At 45.3% G+C, this 27,121-nt stretch overlaps 2 protein-coding genes across 2 annotated transcripts in view; both read right to left on the bottom strand.

Annotated features, from left to right (window-relative positions):
- Positions 1–23,745, bottom strand: part of LOC132825777 (rab-like protein 6) — a 126,267-nt gene extending 102,522 nt beyond the window's left edge. Inside the window, exons 1-3 of the mRNA XM_060841243.1 lie at positions 23,403–23,745; positions 15,077–15,211; positions 9,742–9,789 (exon numbers count right to left, since the gene is read on the bottom strand). Of these exons, the coding sequence (XP_060697226.1) occupies positions 9,742–9,789; positions 15,077–15,211; positions 23,403–23,532 (313 nt within the window). The 5' untranslated portion in view covers positions 23,533–23,745. The remainder of the gene's footprint in view (positions 1–9,741; positions 9,790–15,076; positions 15,212–23,402) is intronic.
- Positions 23,669–27,121, bottom strand: part of LOC132825629 (coiled-coil domain-containing protein 183-like) — a 100,332-nt gene continuing 96,879 nt past the window's right edge. Inside the window, exon 14 of the mRNA XM_060840995.1 lies at positions 23,669–23,863. Within this exon, the coding sequence (XP_060696978.1) occupies positions 23,669–23,863 (195 nt within the window). The remainder of the gene's footprint in view (positions 23,864–27,121) is intronic.

Here is a 27,121-nt window from a genome sequence, read left to right as displayed (position 1 = left end):
ACAGGGATTTTTGGGTGCTTGTCCACAGACCCCTGAAGGTAGCAGGATGGATGCTTGCCTATATCATAGATTACAAGAGCAGGGAGCTGTATAGAACTTTGGTTAGACCACAACTGGAGCAGTGTGTGTTGTTCTGGTCACCACATTACAGGAAGAATATGGCTGCACTGAAGGTGGTGCAGAAAGGAATCACCAAGATACTACCTGGATGGAGCATTTCAGTGATGAAGAGAGGCTGAATAACCCTGGGTTGTTTTATTTGGAGCAGAGAGATTGAAGGTGAATCTAGAGATGTATAAGATTTATGAGGGGCACAGACAGGATGGATAAAAAGCAGCAGTCATTGTCAGTTGAATGGCCAAGAACAAGGTGGTGTGATTTTACAGGGAAAGACAAGTTTACAGAGGGGATGTGAGGCAATCTTTTCTCACAGAGGGTGGTGAGGGTCTTGAATACTCAGCTTCGGAGGGTAGTTTGGGAACCTCACAATCTTTTTAAAAAAGCATTTGGATGAAGGCTATGGGCCTACAGTGGGAAAGTGGGAATGGCGAAAGTAGAAGTGTATTTTTGGCAGCACAGACTAATGGCTAAAGGATCTTTCCTATACTGTATAATTCGATGACCAGATGATCTTTTAGCAATGGTGTTTGACTGTAAATATTTCACAGGGCATGTTCTGCAAAAAACTCTCACTTGAATATAGTTATAGAATCACTGACTTACATCTGTGACAACAGACAGGAAGAATATGGCTGCACTGAAGGTGGTGCAGAAAGGAATCACTAAGATACTACCTGGGATGGAGCATTTCAGTGGTGAAGAGAGGCTGAATTCGACTTGCATCGAATTTCACAGTGAAACATGTCCTGAGGCCCAAATGAGTCAGCTGAGTAGGGCTTGAACTCAATGCCCTGACTCAGATGTGAGTGGGCTACCCAAGGTTTTTGGGTACATCAAACAGAAGGTAAGGACTGTAAATGGCTATTGAAAGCTATTTTGTCTTACAATTTTCAAAAGGAAATTCAATTTAACCATAATTGGAAACAAAAATGTCAAATACTCAAACCAAGCAGCATTTACAGAGACAGAAATCATAGTTAACGTTGCAAGCCCACGACACATCATTTGAACTATGACTGCTTCAGAACTTGGTTACCTGCTGGCAGCAGCATTGTGAAAGACAGCCTGACATACTGAACTGATTGATGACGTTTGCAGAATCAAACCCTTGATGGCTAGGAGCCAATATCAGGATGAGTTTCAAAGAAAGAAAAATGTTGTAATTTATAAATTCACCCAGAATATTTCCATTCCAACTATCAGTGGTTTTGATGTGTTACAATATCCTGAGTTCAGGAGCAATGTCACATCTGTGAGATTGGTTAAGCTGTGGAAAAGAGAAAGAACAGAATAAAGCAACTGACTAAGGAGACAAGTGAAAGAGGAGACAGAAACAGGAAATGCCATGAAGTCTGGAAGAGTTTACTCAGGATGTTTAAAAAAACCATTGTGCAGCTGCTGCTAATATTTATTTTGATAGAGTTGCACGCCTCCCTGCCTAGAAGGTGGATACTATATGCAAATACAACCATTAGAATGTCTTAAGTTCCTGTTCCACACTCCATTCCCAAACATTTCTTGGTGAACAGTTTGCGAAAAAGCCAGTCTGTTTCCTCCAACATTGCCAAATTTGACCCAGGGATAAGCATGCGAGTTCATTCATGTTTACACTAAGACCACCAATTCCCATTTGCATCATCTAACACTCCTTAGCCTCCGGTCACTTGCAGCTGAAACACTCATTTAGTCCTTTATCACCTGTAGATTTGACTTTTCAAATGCTGTCCTCACTGGTCTGCCACGTAGTCTGGAAGTCATCCAAAACCCTGATGTCCATGACTCACTCCAAGTCTTATTCATCAAATACCTGTCCTTTGCTGACTTAAATATTTATCAGACCAAATTCTCATTTTCAGGCCACCTCCAAACGAACCCCACCACCAGGGATATATTTCCCTCCCCTCCCCTATCAGCTTTCCAAAAAGACCACTCCCTCCGTGGCTCCCTCATCAGGCCCACACCCCCCACCAACCCAACCTCCACTTCCGGCACCTTCCCCTGCAACCGCAAGAAATGCAAAACTTGCACCCACACCTCCTCCCTTACTTCTCTCCAAGGCCCCAAGGGATCCTTCCATATCCGCCACAAATTCACCTGCACCTCCACATACATCATTTATTGCATCCGCTGCACCCGATGTGGCCTCCTCTATACCGGGGAGACAGGCCGCCTACTTGTGGAACGTTTCAGAGAACACCTCTGGGACACCCGGACCAACCGACCCAACCACCCCGTGACTCAAGACTTCAACTCCCCCTCCCACTCCACCAAGGACATGCAGGTCCTTGGACTCCTCCATCGCCAGACCATAGCAACACGACGGCTGGAGGAAGAGCGCCTCATCTTCCGCCTAGGAACCCTCCAACCGCAAGGGATGAACTCCGATTTCTCCAGTTTCATTTCCCCCCCCCCCCCAACCTTGTCTCAGTCAAATCCCTCAAACTCAGCACCGCCTTCCTAACCTGCAATCTTCTTCCTGACCTCTCCGCCCCCACCCCACTCCGGCCTATCACCCTCACCTTGACCTCCTTCCACCTATCGCATCTCCAACGCCCCTCCTCCAAGTGCCTCCTCCCTACCTTTTATTTTAGCCTGCTGGACACACTTTCCTCATTCCCGAAGAAGGGCTTATGCCCGAAACGTCGATTCTCCTGCTCCTTGGATGCTGCCTGACCTGCTGCGCTTTTCCAGCAACACATTTTCAGCTCTGATCTCCAGCATCTGCAGTCCTCACTCTCTCCAGCACCACTTTACAGCCCTACTGTTAGCCTTGCCCTTGTTCACTTTATCAAAATGCAATACCTCAAATTTATTCAAATTAGCTTCCATCAACCATTCCTTAGCCCATGGACCCTACTGATCTAGATATGTTTATAATCTTAGATAGCCACCTTCACTTGACTACACCATTCATTTTGGTGTCATCCATTATCTTACTAAGCATATCTGCTAAATTCGCATCCAGATCATTATACTGCTGGTCACAAGTCACAGTCTGAAAAACAACTCTCCACCACTACCTTCTGTCTCCTACCATCAAACCAATTTTGCATCCAATTGATAAGCTCTCCTTAAATCCTATTTGATCTAAATTTATCATCAGTCTACCGCGCAGAATATTGTCAAAGGCTTCAGTAAAATCCTCTGATGTGAAGTCATAAATCTTGTCTGTCTTAGTGCCTTATATGTTGATACTACAACAAAGCACGTTTCTTTGTTTCCTTTATTCATTCAAGGGATGAGGGCATTGCTGGCTAGGCAGCATTTACTAGGCAACTACCCAGGGGGCAGTTAAGAGTCAACCTCATTACTGTGGGTCTGGAGTTACATGTAGGCCAGACCAAGAAAGATTGGCAGTTTCCTTCCCTAAAGGACATTAGTGAACCAGATCAATTTTCTGACAATTGACAATGGATTCATGGATTCTTAATTCCATGTTGTGGAAATGCCTGTGTTGGATTGGGGTGAAAAAGGTTAAAAATCACAACACCAGGTTATAGTCCAACAGGTTTATTTCGAAGTAGCAGCTTTTGGAACGCTACTCCTTCATCAGGTAGCTGTGCAGCAGGATCATAAAACCCAGAATTTATAGCAAAAGATCAGTGCCATGCAACTGATATAATATATTGAACAAACCTAGATCGCTGTTAAGTATTTCATCTTTTAGAATGAGTTGTAGGTTTCACTTCTTTAATATGTAAATCCCAGAACTTCTTTCAAATCACGTTCTTGAGCTAACTTTAGGTTTTCTAAAAAGGGTGACATCTCAGCTCAGGCCATATATTAAAGGTGTGAGGTTTGCATTTGCAGCATTGTAATTGTAAATACATCCTATTTTGTTCAAAAAGCGCACAATCTGTAGGCAGTCAATGTAACAACTTATAAATTCCTACTTCGGAAACAGAACCAGACCGATTCAAGATTGGGATACCGATGGACTCTAACCTCACAACTTTAGTGCATTGTCTGTGCTGAGATGTCACCTTTTTTTCACAAAATCTTAAATTAGCTTAAGGATGTGCTTTGAGAATAGTTCTGGGATTTACATATTAATGAACCAAAACCTGCAACCCATTCTAAAGGATGAAAGACTTAACAGCAATCTACATTTGTTCAGTATATCATATCAGTTGCATGACACTGATATTTTGCTATAAATTCTGTCTTATGATCCTGCGCCACAACTACCTGATGAAGGAGCAGTGTTCCAAATAAACCTGTTGGACTATAAACTGGTGTTGTGTGGTTTTTAACTTCTTAATTCCACATTTGTTGAATTCAAATTCCGCAATCTGGCATGGTGCGATTCGAAGCCAGGTTCCCAAAAGATCTCTGGATTAACAGTCCAGCGATAATACACAAGGCCAGCGCCTCCCTACTAGTCTCTACTTAGGTTACTTTGAGGCTTCCCTCGCTCTGCCAACATACTTTCATTTCCAGCCCATCGGAAACTGGAAATCTTGCGAGACAGAACATCAGTGGGAGGCAGTGCCTCCCAGAGCTTCCTCCCCACCTGCCTCGCAAAAGACAGTGCCTACTAGAGAGGAGAAATCAAAAACTTTAAAAGGTGCACGATCGAGATTCATTATTGAGTACAATACCATTCACATTAGCCAGCAAAAGCAGACAATGGTTAATTTCACCAAGTGCCTTCTCTCACTTGCAAACACAAGGAAGCACACATCCATTTACCAAACAGAAATCGTCCCAGGCAGGCCAGCTCTCACCTAACGTACCAGGGAGGAGAACTGTCTGACCTGAAGAGAACCAAGAGTAGAAAATAATGAAAAAGGAACCAAGTACTGAAAAAAATGAGAAAATTATATGTAGATAAATATGGTGAACTCCCATCATGTAACTGATGGGGGTTCACCTAACAGACAACGCAAATCTAACATTTCGTCTCAACATGCTTTATCTTTAGTGACTAATGGGATGTCAGAGAAAATTAGAAAATATTAAAGTTAAAGATTTTATATCAGAATGTGAAAGAATTCATGACAAACTAAGAAACAAATAGCAGAGATTTATATTAATAGATACCATTTAATAGTAATTTCAGATCCATAATTTTACAAAGACTAAAGTTGGAAACTAAACAATGTAGGGCATACAATGGGAATGAGAAAGAATGGGGTCCAAGAACTGAAACTATGTCATAGCTAAACAATGTTAATAAACAATATTGTCTATTTAAGTCTTCATTTAGACAGTTTTAAAAAAAGATTTCTCGCTCTGACAACCATGAAACACTGCACTATGTGCACACTAACTGTTTTCAAACACATCAGAATGGATTTCCACTGTGTAACTCTTACAGGAGATATGACAAACGTACAAGGCAAAGGCAGAGCCCAGGTGACACAGGATTGGGTAAAAACAACAGAAAGAGTAGCTTAGCTCAAGAATTCAAAATTTTGAATCAATTTGGGTGGAGCAGAAACACAGTAAGGGCAGAAGTGTCTCTCTGGAGTTGTCTGGTGTCCTCCACAGCAGAATATAAATCAGGAAATAAATACCAAACATTATCATGGCAGGGTTTAATCCCCATTCAAATTCAGCAAATGGCAGTAACAGCTCAGGGGCCAAGCCCAAGAAAATAGGCAAGATAGTTTTCTCGGTTAGAATGTTGAGTTCCTAACCTTGAGAATATGCTATTTTGAATTTGGGGCTATCCATTGGGTTATTTGATAATGTTACAGTGAAGTTTCCTCTTGGAAAGACTGACTATATTTTTCATACCAGTTTTGATTAGGAAACTGCGTTAAAAGATAGGTAAGCAGACAAGTTACAAAGCATTTAAATAACAATGGCATTATTGATAATCAGGATTTGTTAGCTCAGTTAGCTGGACAGTTGGTTTGCGATGCAGAATAACACCAACATAGGCTCATTCTAGCATCAACTGAAACTACCATGAAGGACTCTCCTTCTCAACCTCTCCCTTCACCTGAGGTGTGGTGACTCTCAGATTAAACCATCATCAGCCATCTAACAAGAAAGCAGCCCCATGGTCAGGTAAGACTATGGTGACTGTACCGTACCTTCCACGATTTACAAAGCACATTTCTTGAAGGCACAAAAATTCCACAGAAAATGTAAACTGATTCTTGCCAATTGGGGAAGTTAAAAGACAGCATTAGGTCAAGAGAAGCTTATTTCATTAAAACATAGCAAGGCTCCTGATCACCTAGTTCGGCAGGGATATCAGAGACCAAGTGGAACCAAGGAACAGCTCATAGCTGTATGTTAATCAGGGGTTGACCTGGTGAGATCTGGGTATAAGGTGAAACAAGAAATCATACGTTGGAATTTTGAGGCAAGTGTGTTGGAATAAAACTATGACCAGAAAAGTATTTGCCTGAACTCAGTCTAAGCAACCTTTAACCACTGGTGTCTATCAAGCCTGAGGAATGGGAGGATTTTAGAATTCAAGAAAACAGAAATTGGTCAGATCACAGCAACTGTCTCTGCGGAGTTTGCACATTCTCCCAGTGTCTGCATGGGTTTCCTCTAGATGTTCCAATTTCCTCCCACAGCCCCAAAAGATGTGCAGGTTTATCGATTAGCCATAAGAAATGCAGGGTTACAGAGTTGGGTAAGGGGGTTAGTCTGGATGTGAAGCTCTTCAGAGGGTTGGTGTGGACTTGATGGACGAGCAAGAACGTAACATGCTGTAAACAGCAAAGGGTTAGCAAGATAAAGGTAATAGGCAAGATTGTAAAAGGTATCAAACTCTGCATTTGCCTTCACAAACAAAACCCCACAAAAATATATGGGGAACCTTAGGCCAAGCAAGAAATTAATCAAATTGAAGCAATCCTGGAGAAGTTAATGACAGTAAATGACCACAAATCCCCTCAACTAGCATCTTGGCTTCAGTCTTCTGGAATTCCTGACATTCCAGGACAGCTCTGGTCAGCAGCTCAAAATCCATTTCTATCAAATAATACTGAGACAGTACATTTACTTAGCAAGCAGAATTTAGTGAGTGGGAAAGTTTCAAGGATCAGACAGGGAAAGTGTGCCATCTTGAGGCAGCACGGTGGCTCAGTGGTTAGCACTGCTGCCTCACAGCGCCAGGGACCTGGGTTCGATTCCAGCCTCGGGTGACTGTCTGTGTGGAGTTTGCACATTCTCCCAGTATCTGTGTGGGTTTCCTCCGAGTGCTCCAGTTTCCCCTCACAGTCCAAAGATGCGCAGGGTGGGTGAATTGGCCACGCTAAATTGCCCATAGTGTTAGGTGCATTAGTCAGAAGGAAATATGGGTCTGGGTGGGTTACTCTTCAGGGGGTCAGTGTGGACTTGTTGGGCCGAAGGGCCTATAGGGGAATCTGATCTTGATCTGCCCTAATTTCAGTAAAGCATGTGAAAAGGCTCCCCACAGTAAGCTATTGCAGAAAATGCAGAGGCATGGGATTGAGGATGATTTAGCAGTTTGGATCAGAAATTAGCTAGCTGTAAGAAGACAGAGGGTTGTATACCGCAAGGATCTGTTTGGAGTCCACTGCTGTTTGTCATTTTTATAAACAACCTGGATGAGGGTAGAGAAGGATAGTTTAGTAAATTTGCAGATGGCACTAAAATCGGTGGAGTTGTGGATAAGGCGGATGGATGTTGCAGGTTACAGAGGGACATAGATAAGCTGGGCTGAGAGGTGGCAAATGGAATTTAATGCAGAAAAGAGTGAGGTGATTCACTTTGGAAGGAGTAACAGGAATACAGAGTACTGGGCTAATGGTAAGGTTCGTGGTAGCATGGATGTGCATATATCCTTGAAAGTAGCCACTCAGGTTGATAGGGTTGTTAAGCAGGCATATGGTGCGTTAGCTTTTATTGGTAGAGGGATTGCGTTTCGGAACCATGAGGTCATGCTGCAGCTGTAGAAAACCCTGGTGCAGCCGCACTTGAAGTATTGCGTGCAGTTCTGGTCACTACATTATATGAAGGATGTGGAAGGTTTGGAAGGGGTTCAGAGGAGATTTACTAGGACATTGTCCCTCCATATTAGACATTCTTATGAGCAAAGGCTGAGGGACTTGAGATGGTTTTCGTTAGAGAATAGGAAGTTAAGAGGTGACTTAAAAGAAGCATACAAGACGATGAGAGGATTAGATAGGGTGGGACAGTGAGGTGTGGTGATGCCTGGCACAAGGGGACTTATCTTTAAAAAGAGGGGTAATAGATGTCAGACAGATCTCAGAGGTAGGTTCTTTACTCAGTAGTAAGGGCGTGAAATGACCTGCCTGCAACAGGAGTAGACTCGCCAACAATAAGGGCATTTTAATGGTCATTATATAAACATTTGGATGATAATGGAATAGCGTATGTTAGATGGGGTCCAGATCGGTTTCACAGACCAGCCCAACATCGAGGGCCAAAGGAGCTGTAATGTTCCAAGAGAAAGGGAGCAAGGCCAAGCAAGAGCTGAGATTTGATGTCTAGCGGCGTTTACTTGGTAAGCAGGTAAATTATTGGTTGGTAGTTTTATAACTCTCCGAGGCAGCAGTTTATGCAAGTACTGGGGAGATAAATGCAGCATAATTAAACAACTTAATATGATTACACAATCATTACATATGGTTTCTAAAGTTAAAACCCTAAGTGAAATTTGGGCAGGTGATATGTTGCAGGCGTAGCATATGGGAGCTGGTGCAACCATAGCTGCACTAAACCTCTACAGCGTGAGGAACCACAGCTCTGTTGGCGAGTTGGAGTCCAAACTTTGGGCACTACAACACATCAGGATAAATCAGTCCCAATCTACTCTCAATATCAGCAAAGTGATGGAGGTGAGTGTGATGTGGAGAGGTCAACTAATAGTGCCACCAAGTAGCACCTACTCAACAATAACCTGCTCATGTTTAACCATGTGAAACCATACTTAGCACAGCCATAGATGCTGGTTGTGGATGCTGGAAGTCGGTCATCTCAGCTCCATGACATCACCACAGGAGAGCCTCAGGGGAGTGTCCAAGGCTCAAATATCCTCAACCGCTTCAATGACCTTCCCGCCACCATAAGGTCAGAAAGGTCCATCAAAATCACCAACAAAAGGTCACGAACAGAGGTGATTTAACAGAGGTACTCAAAACCATGAAGGGTTTTGATAGTGAAGAAAGAATGACAGTTGATTAATGAAGGACCTAGATTGAAGTAAACTGGATAAAGAAAGAGAGGGCATGATGAGTAGTATTTTTAGATGGCAAATTCCTTTGATATGGAACAGACAACCTGGAAGAATGATGAAATTATGCAATAATATCTGCCAAAGGGAACAGAATAGGCAGGGATATGGGGAAAGAGTGGCCGTGGGAGAAATTAAATAGTAAAGCTTGCACAGATACAATGAGCCAAAGAACCTCCTTTGTGCTGCAATAATCTACATTTCATCGTGGTCATGAACATAATCAATCCACACAACACTGTACAAACAAGATTTTACCACAGGAATTGTCAAGTTGAGATACAGAGGAATGAAATAAACAACTCAGAGGTCCACTGTGACATTCTGCTCCATCCCTAATAACCCTGAAAACGATAATTACACAGATCAAAAATCTATATATGGAAATAAACTAAATAGATCTCCAACAGTTTAGAGTTGAGAATACGACTTACCTTTATCCACTATATCCCACACCTCCACCTTCACAATGTCATCAGTTGCTGCAATATAAAACAACATTAAATCATTTGCAAATGACAAATTTCAGCTCCGTTAAAGTTGTTTGAAATGGCAGGCTGAGGGTCAGAGGAGAAATTTAAACTAACTGGAACAACAGCTGTTTAAATCATGAATCAGACACCCAATGCCTGCAATTTCTGCGCACAGTCAGGACACTTCGGTATCTAAGATCAACTGTGAAACAAGTGTCTTCCGCTTCTTGAGCTCCATGAGAGGATGCAGAATATTCTGAAGGGGCAGTGAGCAAGTTTCATGGTAAGTCAGTGTCAGTGACATAAAACAGGCAGGTATGGAGATAGGTGCAGCTATTCAGGAACTTGGGAGGTGGTCAAAGAGTGGGACCCTATAGATACCAATCTCTGGATTGCTCCCAGTGTCTCCCACTACCCAGGGTAGAAATCAGTTGTAGCTTGAAGCTTTATACAGGAGGGAGACATTCAGGTGTTTAAACATTGGGACAGGAGACTCCTATTTAAAATGGATGAGTTGTACCTCCATATTAGATAGGAACAGATCAAAATAAGGTCGGAGAAAGTGAGGACTGCCGATGCTGGAGATCAGAACTGAAAATGTGTTGCTGGAAAAGCGCAGGTCAGGCAGCATCCAAGGAGCAGGAGAATCGACGTTTCAGGAATGAACTGAAGAAGGGCTCATGCCCGAACATCGATTCTCCTGCTCCTTGGATGCTGCCTGACCCGCTGCGCTTTTCCAGCAACACATTTTCAGCACAGATCAAAATAACCCAATAGTTTACAAGGACCGGTATGCTAGGGAGATTGGTCATTCTAAATTGCCCATAGTGTTCAGGGATGTGTAGTTAGGAATATTAGCCACAGGAAATGTAGGGTTACAGGGACTTGTTGGGCCAAATGGCCTGTTTGCACACTGCGGGGATTCTAGGATCTGTAAATACATAAAGTGTGGTGGATAAGGTTGGTAGCTAGAACCTGAATACAATGGAATAGAAAAACATTGATGAATGGAGAATAGTTAATATTCAAGGATACAAAGTGTTCAGAAAAGAACAGGAACAAAAAGGGGAATCGGTTGGCAGCACGGATTAGGGAAGGTATTATAGTGTTGAAAAGAGACAAGGTCTTGAGGATTGAAGGACAAAATCCACTTGGTTAGAACAGAGAAATAAAAAGACATACAACAGAAAATATTCTGCAGGCCTCCTAATCAGAGGATAGAGGAGCAATTCAGAGTGGAAACCATGGAAATGTGCAAGAACTACAGAGTGGAGATATTGTAGTCTTTAATAACTCAAAACATTGGAACAATGTTAGGTGAAAGGAGGGAAGGGAAGAAATTTCTTAACCGCTTGGCAGCACATTCTAACCAGGGTAGGATATCCCTGGTCCAAACAGGGAGGAGGTATTGCTGGGTGAGGTATCACAAGGGGACCAAGTATCTATTCAAGAAAACCTGGGTTAAAAAGGCTTATCAAATCATAAGGTTTAAACAGGCAATGCAGAACAACAAGGAATAAACCAAGTTAAATGTCTAAACTGGAAAATGGCAAACAACAACTGGCTGAGAAGGGAGCTGGCACTCAGTCCTTGGAAGTGAGAGAGGCCAGGGTTGGGAACTGAAGCTCAGGCCCCAGTAGTACAAAGGGTACTGTCACACTGGTAACAGAATTGACATTTTTACCCGAAAACTCAAAAGGCAGCTCTGGTTGTGGGTGTGACTTTAACTCAGTGCTGTGATTTGCTTCTGTTAAATAGGTAGTTCAGAGGACAAACACTGGTAGCGGTGGGTGGAATGAACGGGGAACGCTGTACTGCAGTAATCCTGGCACAACAATCAGCACTCAATGCCTCAGCAACTGTGCAGGGCATTACTCTGGAAACTAACAGTCCAGGTTAATTTTACACACTACTTACTTCCTCTGTGAGCAGGACTGTTCTTCAGGTTGGGATGCCGATGCCCTCTCAACCAGTTCAAGGTCCTGATGCAAGAGTGACTGTCCTACCACATTCAACTAACTCAAACTACAGATTAAATACAAGGTCATTTCATTGAGGAGCTCAATGCAACTCAATCCTTGGTTTGGAGGGATATGGGCCGGGTGCTGGCGGGTGGGACTAGATTGGGTTGGGATATCTGGTCGGCATGGACGGGTTGGACCAAGGGGTCTGTTTCCGTGCTGTACGTCTCTATGACTCTAAGGGGAAGAATAACACTTGGGGAAAAAGTGCTGAGTTTTGAAGCAACCCAGCATTTAACAGATGACATAGGAATGCTGGCACTGGTAGATAGTGAGCTAAGAATGGCATTGGGTTCTGTCAGTCAATTTCCATTAAATGTAATATTGCAATGCTGTCAGCAATTAAACAACAGTAATATCTGGCATTGAAGACTGCTTACTCAAATTATTACTTCCAGGAATTGCATGTCTATACAACATTTAGTTGATCAGTCTTTTAAGCAGGAATTTTAAAGTATCTGAACAACACCATTCCAACTGAAATTAACTGTGTTCACATTAGCTTAATGAAAATGAACCATTTTATTAAAAGCAAAGTTGGCAAGGCATAACAGTTAGAATGATATTTCATGACTAATCATTTCCTGTAATTGCATATTTAACAAGAGGTTACATTCCAGGAGCCAAGCATGGGATAACTTGAAAGACTCAGTGAGCTTGTCTCGGCTTGTATACCTTTGAGTTCATAAGAATTAGGATCTTTACTCTGTACCTAACCCTGTACTGTACCGCTCTGGGGGAGAGAGCAGTTTAGAATTCAAAGGAGGACAAGGGCATTGATTAAGAAAGAAAAAAATACAATCCAAGTGTAAGCCTGTGAGAAATATAAAAACTGACTGTAATAGTTTCTATGTGTATGTGACGAGAAAAGTTGTGAAGACCAAAGTAGGCCCCTTACAGTCAGAAAAAGGGGAATTTATACTGGGGAACAAAGAAATGACGAAGCAATTAAACACACATTTTGGCTGTGTTCATGAAGGAAAACACAAACAACCAAACAAAAATGCTGGGAAAGACAGGATTCAGTAAAAGGGAGGAACTGAAGGAAATCAGTTAGTAGGGAACTGATATTGCGGAAATTAATGGGACCGAGGGCCAATAAATCCCCAAGACTTAGCATTCAGATTACTTAAGGAGGTAGCCCTAGAAATAGTGAGCAGTCATCTTCCAAGATTTGATAACACTCTGGAACGTGAGGGGTAACTAATGTAACTCTAAAATAAAACAAAGATTGCTGATGCTGAAGATCTGAAAAAGAAAATCAACATAGCTGGAGAAATGCAGGAGGTCTAGCAACATCTGCAGAGAGAGGCAGAGTTAACTTTCCCAACTCCAGTGACACTTCTTCAGAAGTAGTTCTGAGAAAGCGACACCATGGTTTCGCTCCATAGACGCTGCCAAATTTGCTGAGGTTCTCCAGCAATTTGTTTATGTAACTAACTTAATAGCTCTACTTAAAAACTGAGGCAGAGAGGAAACAAGGAATTAAAAGACCACTCAACCCGGCATCAGTAATGGGGAAATGCTGGTATTGACTGTACAAGATTCAACTGCAGGATTGGGTAGAGTCAGCATGGACTTAGGAAAGAAAAATCATATTTGACAGATCACATGGAATTGGCCAATTCCTAACCTGCACATATTTTGGATTGTGGGAGGAAACCGGAGCACCCAGAGGAAACCTACGCAGAAACGGGGAGAACGTGCAAACTCCACACAGACAATCACCTGAGGCTGGATCCAAACCCGGGCTCCCGGTACTGAGAGGTAGCAATGCCAACCACTGAGTCACCATGCTGCCCCACGGAATATAAATGTTTTTTTTTCCTGAATAATAGGCAGAGACTTGTAGGGTACCTCGGGAATCAGTGTTAGGACTCTAGAGTTAGGGAAGGAAACTAAATTTAGTATCTGCAAATTTGCAGATGATGCTAAGTTAAGTGGGAGGGTGAGCTGCAAGGAGGAAGTAGAGAAGCTTCACTGTGATGTGGACAAGCTGAGTGAGTGGGCAAATGCATGGAAAATGTAGCATTTGTGGATAAATGTGAGGTTATCTACTTTGGGAGCAAAAACAGGAAGTTGGTTTATTATATAAACGGATATAAGTTGAGAGAGGGGAATGTGCAACGAGACCTGGGTGTTTTCGAACAGCAGGCCCTGAAGACAAATGATCATGTTGGCCTTCATAGCAACAGGATTCAACACAGTTCAGGGATATCTTGCTACAAATACATCGGACCCTGGTTAGACCACATCTGAGGCAGTGTGTGCAGTTTTGTATCTCCTTACCTTAAAAAAGGATGTTCTGGTTATGGAGGGAGTACAGCAAAGGTTTATCAGACTGATTCCCGGGATTGTGTGACTATAATGCATGGAGAGAGACTGGATGGCTTAGGAGTATATTCACTGGAGTTTAGAAGAATAAAGAGAGATTTCATAGAAACTTTTAAAATTCTAACAGGACTAGTCAGGATAAGTGCAAGAATGATGTTCCCATTGACAGGGGATTCCAAAACCAGAAATCACAGTTTAAGAGTATGGGTAGGCCATTTAGGACTGAGATGAGGAGACATTTATTCATTCAGAGTGGCAAGCACGTGAAATTCTTGGCCACAGAAAGTGGTTGAGGTCTAAACAGTGAATGTTTTCAAGAAGGAGTTAGATATAGTTCTTGGGGCTAAAGGGATCAAAGTGTCAGGGAGAAAGCAGGAACTGGGTACGGAGATGGATGATCAGTCATGATCATATTGAATGGTGGAACAGCCTTGAAGTGCCGAATGGCCTACTCCTGTTTCCTAAATTTCTATGTCTGATTGGTTAGCATTGAGGAAGCTTTAATCTGCATCTGACTTCATGCTGTCCCTGTCCTGGGGGAGTGGACATGGAAATTTTCTCTGTGGTTCACACTGATGCACTGCACTCAGCAACATTCGATCACAGTAAGATGGAGAAGAGACTCTCTCCTGAACATTACACCAATGACATGGATATCAGAAACTGCTGTTTGATCTCCATCTGCACCTGAGAAGGCAGCGTCATCACTGCACATCAGTTTACTCTGCCTCCCTTGCTCCAATTTCACTTCCCTGTAAACATAAGTGATTCAAACCCAGAAATCTCCAAAGATTCAGCTTCCTGTAGCACCGATTGCTCTGAATGTTTCCAACACTGGCAAGCAGGGAGAGATTGGATCAGTTAGTATCATATTCACTGGATTTAAGGGGTGGGGGGAGGTGGGTTCTTTCGAAACATTAAAATTGTTGCTCGAGACTCACTCTTGTAGCTCCAGTGAATGCAGGTGACCTGGATCTCCTGTGTTGGAATGTACTGCTCCACAAACTTCTTGCCCTGCAGTCTGTGCCAGAGTGTAGTCTTGCCTGTGTTTCTGTCACCTCGTATCAGAATCTTCACTGAAAGTAAAAAAGAAATGCTGCAAGGTATTACAACCGTCATCACTCTCCCCTGACTGCAGGCCCATTTCCCCCACACTGCTCCATTCAAAACTTCAAAACCACGAGAAAAGAAAACAGAGAGCAGGAGCTTTATCGCTCCTCATGGTGCACATTACTGGGATCACAGAGTGGGGAAGCTGAAACCTGAGCAAAGAAAAGACTGGGTGATAGTTGGGAACGGAAATGGTGGAAAGGTAGGGGAAAAGAACAGAGGAGTTAAGGAAACTGGAGGCAAGAAACCAAGAAGAAGAAATGGGTCATGTCAGAGAAAGACACAGTATTGTCAGGGCATATCCAACCATTCTACTCCAGCAGACTCTTTATCACAGTCCTCCCTACAACACTTCACAGCATCCCCTCCCCCCCCCACACACCCAATAACGATACACCTCACTGAACCATGTAGCATGTATCACAAGGGAAATAATCCTGGAATTCATTTATTCACACTCAAGAGGCCAAACAAAAGGTCAACAAACAGCCACTGCACAAAATAGACGATTTTAGAGTAGACAGAAAGGAAGGGAATCTTTTTACAACATGTTATAAAGTTAGTGGTAATTTCACAAACAATAGGTGTATCCAAGTGGGGTCCAAGTGCAAGTGGAGTTCTGATAAGGTTCAGTTGATTGCTGGCAACTGACAAACTAAGCGTTTGTAGTGTTGATCTTAATGTCTTTCAGGAATTGTGTTCAAATGCCAGCCTTTCGACACAGATATGCCAAGTGCCCTCTCACAGAAATAACTGTGCAGTGTAGAATGCTGCGATCTAGATGTGATAAGAGAATGCAGGTAAGGGGTCTGCTCTGTGTTGCACTGCGACTGCCACACACTCCTATTCCATCCTGATTGACTGGTTTAAACAGTGACGAAAGGCAATGTCCAATCACTCAGTAAGCACACTTCACCTGACCGCTGAGTGATCATAGTTGTTGCAGAGTGGCACAGCATCCAGTCAATGCAGCGCATGGATTCAGCCTCAAAACTGAGGCAAAAAAGCAGAAAATGAAAGTCAAAGAATCAACACTGCACTCAAGTGACACTGTCTTCCTACCAATACTGAAGCCATGTAACACAGTGAGAAATTGATCCCTCAATTCTGGATCCAAGTGTTAGACAGTAACAGACCTGCCCCCGACCACAAGTACGGCAGTGTTATAGTGACAGACCTGTCCCCACCAGTACTGTACCTGTTATACAGTGACAAGCCTGTCCCTATTGGTATTGTACCCCAGTGTTATACAGTAACACACCTGTCCCCCCCACCATACTGTACACCAGTGTTGTAGTGACACAGACTTGTCCACCAGTACTGTATCAATTATACAGTAACATCTGTCCCCACCGTACTATATTCAGTGTTATATAATAACAGATCTACCCTTTACCAGAACTGCAGTCAGACCTGACCCACTAGTACTGTACTCAGTGTTACACAGTAACAGAGACGTTGTCACCAAAACCACACCATCGTATTATACAGTGACAGACCTACCTTTAGCAGAATTGTACCCCAATGTTACAAAGTGACAGACTGGACCCCATGATTCCTAATGAAGGGTTTTGCCCAAAACGTTGATTCTCCTGCTCCTCAGGTGCTGCTTGACCTGCTGCACTTTTCCAGCACCACACTCCAGACCCCATGAGTACCATGCCCCAGTGTTATACAGTGACAGTCCTGTGCGCACTAGTATTACAGTGAGAGACTTGCCCTCACTGGTATACTATCCCAGCAACAGACCTGTTCCTACTAGAACTGTACTCCAGTGTTATACAGTGACAGACCTGTCCCCACCAGTACTGCACTCGTGTTACCGATAAACCTGTATTCAAAAACAACTTGCATTATACAGCATTTTGCACAAAACAACATTTCAGCATGAAATTTGTGCAGCTTTCTGGCCTGCATTCACTGCTCTCATCTCAGACAATATTAATGTCATATTCCTTATGCATTGCAATAGAAACACAGAAGAGCAGGAGTAGTCCGTTCAGCACTTCAAGCCTGCTCTACAATTCAATACAATCATGCAACTCTACCTGGCTCCTGCATTCTCCCCCTTCCTGTGGGTGCTCCAGTTTCCTTCCACAATCCAAAGATGTGCAGGTTAGGTGAATTGGACATGCTAAACTGTCCATAGTGTTAGGTGCATTAGTCAGGGGTAAATGTAGAGTAATAGAGGAGGCGAATGGATCTGGGTGGGCCGATTCCTGAAGAAGAGCTCATGCCCGAAACGTCGATTCTCCTGCTCCATGGATGCTGCCTGACCTGCTGCGCTTTTCCAGCCACACATTTTCAGCTCTGATCTCCAGCATCTGCAGTCCTCATTTTCTCCTGGAGGGTCGACGTGGACTTGTTGAGCCGAAGAACCTGTTTCCACACTGTAGGGATTCGGTCTTTTGGTCCATATAGCTCCAAGAACAAGTAGATCTCCCTTGAAAGTCTCAACAGTTTGTGGCAGAGAATTTCACAACTCCCCACTCTCTGGGTGAAGAAATCTCTCCTCTATGTTCTAAAAGGGTTACCTCTTAGACATCAACTGTGCCCCTGATTCTGGACTACCTGGTGTCAATAAAAGCATCTTTCCTGCATCTATTCTATCTAATCCTGCTAGAATTGTTCAGGTTTCTAAGAACCCGCCTCCCCCTACCCCTCAAATCCAGTGAATATAATACTAACTGATCCAATCTCTCCCTGTATGCCAGTCCCAGCCTCCCAGTCTAGATTTTGCATTTCCTGCATAGCAAGGGCATATTTCCTCAAATAATGAGACAAGAACTGTACGTGATGATCCAGGTGTGGTCACATCAATGGCCTGTAGAACAGCAATAAGACAACCCTGCTCCTGTACTTGAATCCTCTTGCTATGAAGGCATTCTTTGACAGCTGCATCCAACTGCATGCTTAATTTCAGTGACTGGTCTATGAGTATACCCAAGTCTCATCGCTTATTCCCCTCTCAACATACAGCCACATCAGATTTACCTTCTTGATTTTGCTCGCAAAGCAGATGACATCACCTCTGGCCACATTATACTTCATTTGCCATGAATTTGCACACTTACCCATGTAAATCACAAGCTTCTATGCTTCTACCGCCCAACATACCGTCAGAGGGGAACGTGAGGACTGCAAATGCTGGAGATCAGAGTCATAGAATGTGGGGCTGGAAAAGCACAGCCAGTCAGGCAGCATCCAAGAAACAGGAGAATCGACGTTTCAAACATAAGCCCTTCATCAGGAATGAGACTCCTCATTCCTGTTGAAAGGCTTATGCTCAAAACATTGATTCTCCTGCCCCTCGGGTGCTGCCTGACTCACTATTTTTCCAATACCAAACTCTTCAACATACCCTCCCACCCAGCTTTGTCTCATCTGCAAACCTGGAGTTATGACATGTACTTTCCTCACCTAAATCATGAATAAATGCTGTTAACAGCCTGCCATTCTGAAAATGACCCATTTATTTCTAGTCTTTGTCTCTCATTTGTCAATTAGTTCTCACCTAATTTCAGTACACAACCCCAATCCCATGCACTTTAAATTTTACACATTAGCATAAAATGTAGGACCTTACCAAAAGCAGTCGGAAGATCCAAATAAATCTCATCCTCTAGCTCCTCCTTGACCACTCTATTAGTTACACTCTTAAAATACTTCACCTGTTTTATCAAGCATAACCTCCCATTTATAAATCTATGCTGACTGTCCAATCCTGTCACTATCTGCCTATTGTATCTTTTGTGATGGAATCTAGCATTGTCCCATGACCAATCCCAAGCTAACCAGTCTATAATTTGTTGTTTTCTCTCTGCTCCCTTCACATTTACCACCCTCCAATCCGAGAAACTGTTCTAGAGTCTAACATTTTAGAAAATGATGACTAGCTCTTATAGGGTCCTAGAGCTGTATAGCACGGAAACAGCTTGTTCATGCTGACCAGATATCCTAATTAATCTAGTCCCATTTGCCAGCGCTTGGCCCATACCCATCTAAACCCTTTCTATTCAAATAACCATCCAGATGCCTCCACAACTTCCTCTGGCAGCTCATTCCACACATGCAGCATCCTTTGCTTGAAAAGGTTGTCCGTCATGTCCCTTTTAAATCTTTCCCCTCTGGCCTTAAACCTATGCCCTCTGGTTTTGGACACCCTGACCCCAGCGAAAAGACCTTGGCAAGTCGGCCAATCCAGGCCCCTCATAATTTTGTAAACTTCTACAAGGTCACCCCTCAGCCTCCGATGCTCCAGGGAAAACAGCTCCAGCCTATTTAGCCCCTCCCTGTAGCTCAAATCCTCCAACCCAATCAACATCCTTGTAAATCTTTACTGAACCCTTTCAAGTTTCACAACATCCTTGCTATAGCAGAGACACTAGACTGTGGCTGTAAAGGACATTGCTTAGGCCACTTTTGGAATATTGTGCGCAGAACAGGCCCTTTGGCCCTCGATGTTATGCCGACCTGTGAACTGTTCCCAGCTCATCCCCCTACACTATCCCATCATCATCCATGTGCTTATCTAAGGATTGTTTAAATATCCCTAATGTGGCTGAGGAATACCATTTCTCATTGGTTTCTCCAATACCATTTCCCCATTTATTGCAGCGTCGTTCCAATTTCTCTGCTGAGAGCCAGGCAAAAAGTTTCTTCAAAATTGTGCATTTTCTCATAATACTTAAGGTCTGCACTGTTTAACAACTGCTTTGCTATAACATATTCCAATGACTCTCAGTATTATTAAACCAAGTTTAACAAATCAAAGGCTATTAAGGTCAACAAGTTGCTTTTCTGAAGTCTCAAAGGAAGAAAGCAACGTGGAGCAGCGTAGGGAGGAAGTTTCAAAGCCACCATTGGTGAGGATATTTAGATTGAGTGTGAATGTGGTCCAAAATGGTAGTTGGAAGCAGGGGTGCGCAAATTGGTGGGGAGTTTTGAAAATAATGTGGAAAATTTTAAAATGTTAAGCTGACAGCTAAGGTAGATAAGCAAATTCTGAGGTGCTTGAGCAGGACTGGTGGGGTTTAAGGTCTGAGAAGCATAGTTTGGTTGAACTCACTGCACAATGGGTCAACCACAGTGCATTTTGAACAAGATCAAAAACAGCAACATCATGGTTAAGGGTTTCAGCAGTTCTTGAACTCAGGCAAGGTGGGGTTTTTGGAAGTGCTAATGGGTTCAGTTATGGCATGGATATCAGGACAGCAGTGCATCTTGAGATTAAATATGAGATGATGACTTAAGAGTCTGCTCTCACCTCAGATATTTGCCACCACAGGGATGGAGTCAGGTGCTCAGAATGAAATATGTGATAGGGATCAAAACCAACAATGATTTTGGTCTTCCCAGTGTTTATTTGAGTAAAACTTCTCACGTGATATTGGATGACAATGACCTACTCCATCTTGTTCATATGTTATAACCAAAGGGTCAAGAGGTAGTGGCAAGATAGAGCGACTGTCAGCATACAGGTGACATTTAACACTACTTTCAAATGATGTCAGTGCGCAGCATTATTGATGTGGAAAGCAGTTGTTAATGATAATGCACTAGAAGGCACCAGTGGTAATGGTGCATGAACAGGATGAGAAGCAGTTGTAAGGGATTCTTTGACCAACATTGGATGCATAAGAATGGAACGAGTTGCCAGCAGTTCCACCCAGCTGGATGGAGTACAGTTGAGGGGGCTGGACAAAAAAATGGACAAACTATGTCCAAGACTGCAGACAGCTCGAGAAGAAAGAAGGAAAGTTTACTGAATCTGACAAATGAGAGTATAGACACAGGATCTATAAGTCAGAGGTGCGGTGAAGAGACAAGTATGTGAACTTTGACCTAAGGAAAGCCCACCATCAGAAGCACAAATCTGATTCTCATTGAGGTAAATTCCCTTGAGTATTCATAACTTTAAATGAGGGGAGAGTATACATCTCATTTCCTTTACAGACAGTATTTCATTGGTGCTAGAAATAGCCCATTCCCAGGTTCAACCCTTCTATTCAACTTAAGACACTGTTCCCTGTCAGAACTAACTCTGTTCCCAAATCATCTCCATCTCCAAACCTTGGGCCTGCCCTTGGCCTCTCAGTACATATCCTCTCCCCTTCCCCTGTCTCCCGAACCCTGGCATCAATCAGTCATAGCTATACTGCTCTCTCTAATGTCCACAAACCATAATCCTGTCTGACTCTCACCCAGCCTCTGTCCCCTCCCCCATTTTCTCCCCCAGCCCGTCTCCTCCTCCTCCTCCCCCCAGCCCCACTCATGGCTGTACTGCACTCTCCCTCTGTCCCCTCCCCCATGTTCTCCCCCCCGCCAGCCCCCCTCACTGTTGCACTGCACTCTCCCTCTGTCCCCTCCCCCACGTTCTCCTCCAGCCCCCCCTCACTGTTGCACTGCACTCTCCCTCTGTCCCCTCCCCCACGTTCTCCTCCAGCCCCCCTCATGGCTGTACTGCACTCTCCCTCTGTCCCCTCCCCCATGTTCTCCCCCAGCCCCTGTCCTCCTCCCCCCCAGCCCCTGTCCTCCTCCCTCCCAGCCCCACTCACTGTTGTACTGCACTCTGCCTCTGTCCCCTCCCCCATGTTCTCCCTCAGCCCCTGTCCTCCTCCCCCCCCAGCCCCTGTCCTCCTCCCCCCCCCAGCCCCCCTCACTGTTGTACTGCACTCTCCCTCTGTCCCCTCCCCCATGTTCTCCTCCCCCCCAGCCCCTGTCCTCCTCCCCCCCAGCCCCCCTCACTGTTGTACTGCACTCTCCCTCTGTCCCCTCCCCCATGTTCTCCTCCCCCCCAGCCCCTGTCCTCCTCCCCCCCAGCCCCACTCACTGTTGTACTGCACTCTCCCTCTGTCCCCTCCCCCATGTTCTCCCCCAGCCCGTCCTCCTCCCCCCCAGCCCCTGTCCTCCTCCCCTCCAGCCCCACTCACTGTTGTACTGCACTCTCCCTCTGTCCCCTCCCCCATGTTCTCCCCCAGCCCCTCTCCTCCCCCCCAGCCCCCACTCACTGTTATATTGCACTCTCCCTCTGTCCCCTCTCCTCCCCCCCCCAGCCCCCACTCACTGTTATACTGAACTCTCCCCCAGCCCCTCTCCTCCCCCCCCCAGCCCCCACTCACTGTTGTACTGCACTCTCCCTCTGTCCCCTCCCCCATGTTCTCCCCCAGCCCCACTCACTGTTATACTGCACTCTCCCTCTGTCCCCTCTCCTCCCCCCCAGCCCCCACTCACTGTTATACTGCACTCTCCCTCTGTCCCCTCCCCCATGTTCTCCCCCAGCCCCACTCACTGTTATACTGCACTCTCCCTCTGTCCCCTCCCCCATGTTCTCCCCCAGCCCCCACTCACTGTTATACTGCACTCTCCCTCTGTCCCCTCCCCCATGTTCTCCCCCAGCCCCCACTCACTGTTATACTGCACTCTCCCTCTGTCCCCTCCCCCATGTTCTCCCCCAGCCCCACTCACTGTTATACTGCACTCTCCCTCTGTCCCCTCCCCCATGTTCTCCCCCAGCCCCCACTCACTGTTATACTGCACTCTCCCTCTGTCCCCTCCCCCATGTTCTCCCCCAGCCCCCACTCACTGTTATACTGCACTCTCCCTCTGTCCCCTCCCCCATGTTCTCCCCCAGCCCCACTCACTGTTATACTGCACTCTCCCTCTGTCCCCTCCCCCATGTTCTCCCCCAGCCCCCACTCACTGTTATACTGCACTCTCCCTCTGTCCCCTCTCCCCACCCCCCCAGCCCCCACTCACTGTTATACTGCACTCTCCCTCTGTCCCCTCCCCCATGTTCTCCCCCAGCCCCCACTCACTGTTATACTGCACTCTCCCTCTGTCCCCTCTCCCCACCCCCCCAGCCCCCACTCACTGTTATACTGCACTCTCCCTCTGTCCCCTCCCCCATGTTCTCCCCCAGCCCCACTCACTGTTATATTGCACTCTCCCTCTGTCCCCTCTCCCCACCCCCCCAGCCCCCACTCACTGTTATACTGCACTCTCCCTCTGTCCCCTCTCCCCACCCCCCCAGCCCCCACTCACTGTTATACTGCACTCTCCCTCTGTCCCCTCTCCCCACCCCCCCAGCCCCCACTCACTGTTATACTGCACTCTCCCTCTGTCCCCTCCCCCATGTTCTCCCCCAGCCCCACTCACTGTTGTACTGAACTCCTTTGGCGAATCTCCGCTGCAGGCTCTGGTTCATGCTCTGTAAGCCCGCGGGGATAATCCTCTCCCTGCCCGGGACCTGCTCCGTGCCCACCAGCTTCTTCAGTGCTGAAAACATGTCTCCGCAGGTAGCGGCCTGTGCTCAGGCCCCGGGAACAGGGAGCTGACAGAAACACAGCAACCGACACACACACACCACCACCGGGCCGGGACACTGCGCCTGCGTGGGAGGACCGCCCTCAATGCGCAGGCGCTCACGCAGACAACCCAGCAGCCGGTACAACCGACACAGCCCGGCTCCGTGCCGGAACACTGCGCCTGCGCGGGAGGATCGCCCTCAACGCGCAGGCGCTCACGCAGACAACACACCAGCCGGTACAATCGACACAGCCCAGCTTCGCGCTGGGGCACTGCGCCTGCGCGGGAGGATCATCCACAATGCGCAGGCGCTTACGCAGACAACAAGTGATCTCCCCACGAGAGGAGGACGTTCAGCCCATCGAGTCTCAGCCCCAATTTGGAGATGCAGGTTTTGGACTGGGGTGTACAAAGTTAAAAATCACACAACACCAGGTTATAGTCCACAGGTTTAATTGGAAGCACTAGCTTTCGGAGCGATGCTCCTTCATCAGGTGATTGTGAATCACTTTGTACAGCCCCAGTTTAACATCATCATGACTGGTCATGCTTCAATTCCACTTTTCTGCCTGCTCCTCACAGCTCCAACATACCCTCTGTGCCAGCCTTCAATATTGGAGCACGAACAATCCATGGGATAGTAATAGTTATGGTGATGTTTGGCAAAGAAACAGACCATTCGGTCCAACTCATCCATGCGGACCAGATATTCTCATCTAATCTAATCCCATTTGTCAGCACTTTTCCATATCCCTCTAAATCCTTATTCATATACCCATACAGATGGTTTTTAAATGTTGTAATTGTACCAGTCTGCACGACCTCCTGTGGGAGCTCATTCCATACATGGGTAACCATTGTGTGAAAAGGTTTGCCCTTAGGCCCATCTAAAATCTTTCCCCGCTCATCTTAAACCTATACCCTCCAGTTTTGGACTCCCCTACTCTGAGGAAAAGACCTTGACTATGCATCCTATCCATGCCCCTCACGCTTTTATAAACTTCTATAAGGTTACCGTTCAGGCTCCGATGCTCCAGGGAAAATAGCCCCAGCCTATTCAGCCTCTGCCTGTAGCTCCAACACACTGAAACAGCTCCTGATGAATCTAAAGGACCCTGTGCCAACAACCACAGAACGAACATCATATACAAAATGTACTGTAAGGACTGCAACAAATATTACATCGGAGAGACTGGCAGGACACACATCAGGATACGCAAGTCCCGACTAGCCACCAAAAGACGTGACCAACTATCATTAGTATTCTTACACACAGAGAAAAAGGGACACCAGTTTGACTGGGACAATACATCCATCCTGGGACTATTACTTGACATTTGTCAGTTCAGATCTTGATGCTGTTGGGTCTTTCTACGTTTGAACAAGGACTACTTCATTGTCTGATGAATTGTGAATGGTACAATCATTAGTGAACATTTCCACTTCTGATCTTCTAATGGAGGGAAGGTTATTAATGAAGATGGTTGGACCAAGGACACTACCCTGAAGAACCCCTGAAGAGATGTCCTGGAGCTGAGATGACTGACCTCCACAACCACAACCATCTTTCTATGTGGCAGGTATGATTCCAATCAGAAGAGAGTTCCCCACATCTTTCCATTCTCATCACCCCATTCCAGTTTTGCTAGAGCTTCTTTGTGCCCCACTCGGTCAAATACAGCCTTGACGTCAAGAGCTGTCACTCCCACCTCACCTCTGGAATTCAACTGTTTAGTCCGCATCTGGACCAAGGCTGTAATAAGGTCAGGAGCTGAATGGCCCTGGCAGAACTTAAACTAAGTAGCACATGGACAGAGTGGATAGCAGCTATTCCCCTCAGTTGAAGAGTCAGGAACAAGAGGGCACAACTTGAAAGTAAATGGCAGCAGGTTTAGAGGGGGTTTTAAGGAAAATGTTTTCACCCAGAGGGCAGTGGAGGTCTGGAATACATTGCCTGGGAGGGTTTTTGAGACAGTAAAGACTTGATCGGCCAAAGGCCAAATTCTACATTATATGATTCTGCCATTCTACGTTTTATTGCTGGGCAAGTTCCACTTGATAGCATTATGAAGGACTCCTTCCGTTGATTTCCTGATGATTAAAGGTAGAATAATTGGGCTGTAATTGGCTGGGATGAAACTGTCCTGCTTTTGGATGGGACTTTCCTGGACAATTTTCCACATTGTAGGGTAGGTGCCAGTGTTCTAGCTAAAGGGGTCTTTTTCAGGATGGCAGCTGGTGACTAGTTCCAAAGGGATCAATATTGGGACCACAGGTATTCATATTGTACGTGAACGATCTGGGTGAAGGAACTGAGGATATTGTTGCTAGGTTTGCAGGTGACACAGTGATAGCTGGAGAGACAGGCAGTATTGGGGAAGCAGAGTGTCTGCAGGAGGATTTGGACTGGCTGGGAAAGTGGGCAAAGAAGTAATAGATGGAATACAATGTAGGAAAGTGTGAGGTTGTGCATTTTGGTAGGAGGAATAGAGGTGTAGATTATTTTCTAAATGGGGAAAGGCTTAGGAAGTCTGAAGCACAAAGTGACTTTGAAGCCCTATTTCAGAATTCTCTCAAAGTTAATATTTAGGTTCAGTTGGCAGTTAGAAAGGCAAATACAATGTTAGCATTCATTTCAAGTGGGCTAGAATACAAGAACTGAGGTGTACTGCTGATGCAGTATAAGGCTCTGGTCAGACCGAATTTGGAATATTGTGAGCAGTTTTAAGCACTATCTAAGGAAGGATGTACTAGCATTGGAGGGGTCCAGAGAAGATTTATGTGAATTATCCTGGGTATGAGGGATTTATTATATGAGGAGCAGTTGAGGAATCTGGGTCTGAACTTGTTGGAGTTTAAAAGGTTGAGGGAGAATATTGAGGGGCCTGGATAGAGTGACGATGTTTCCATGAGTAAGAGAGACTAGGACTCGAGGTTAAACCTGAGAGGGAAGAGATGACCATTTTGAAATAAAGGGCATAGGTTCAAGGTGAGAGGGGAAAGATTTAAAAGACACAGAAGGATCAATGTTTTCGCACTCATATATAGAATGAGCCGCCAGAGAAAGTGGTGGAGCTGGTACAATTACACCATTTAAAAGACATTTGCACAGGTACATGGGTAGAAAAAGTTGAGAGGGATATGACAAAAGTGAGGATTGCAGATGCTGGAGATTAGACTTAAGATTACAGTGGTGCTGGAAAAGCACAGCAGGTCAGGCAGCATCTGAGGAGCAGGAAAGTCGACATTTCAGGCAGGAGCCTCGGGGGTGGAGAGATAAATGGGAGGGGGTGGGGCTGGGGAGAAGGTAGCTGAGAGTGCAACAGGTGGATGGAGGTGGGGTAAAGGTGATAGGTCAGGGAGGAGCTGGAGTGGATAGGTGGGAAGGGAGATTGGCAGGTAGGACAGCTCATGAGGACAGCGCTGATGTGGAAGGTTGGAACTGGAGTAAGGTGGGGGGAGGGGAAATGAGGAAACTGGTGAAGTCCACATTGATGCCCTGAGGTTGAAGGGTCCCGAGACGGAAGATGAGGTGTTCTTCCTCCGGGAATTGGTGGTGAGGGAGTGGC

Source organism: Hemiscyllium ocellatum, chromosome 21 (genome assembly GCF_020745735.1).
Source record: "Hemiscyllium ocellatum isolate sHemOce1 chromosome 21, sHemOce1.pat.X.cur, whole genome shotgun sequence".
In the NCBI taxonomy this organism is placed as follows: Eukaryota; Metazoa; Chordata; class Chondrichthyes; order Orectolobiformes; family Hemiscylliidae; genus Hemiscyllium; species Hemiscyllium ocellatum.
This window is presented reverse-complemented; position numbering and strand designations above follow the sequence as displayed.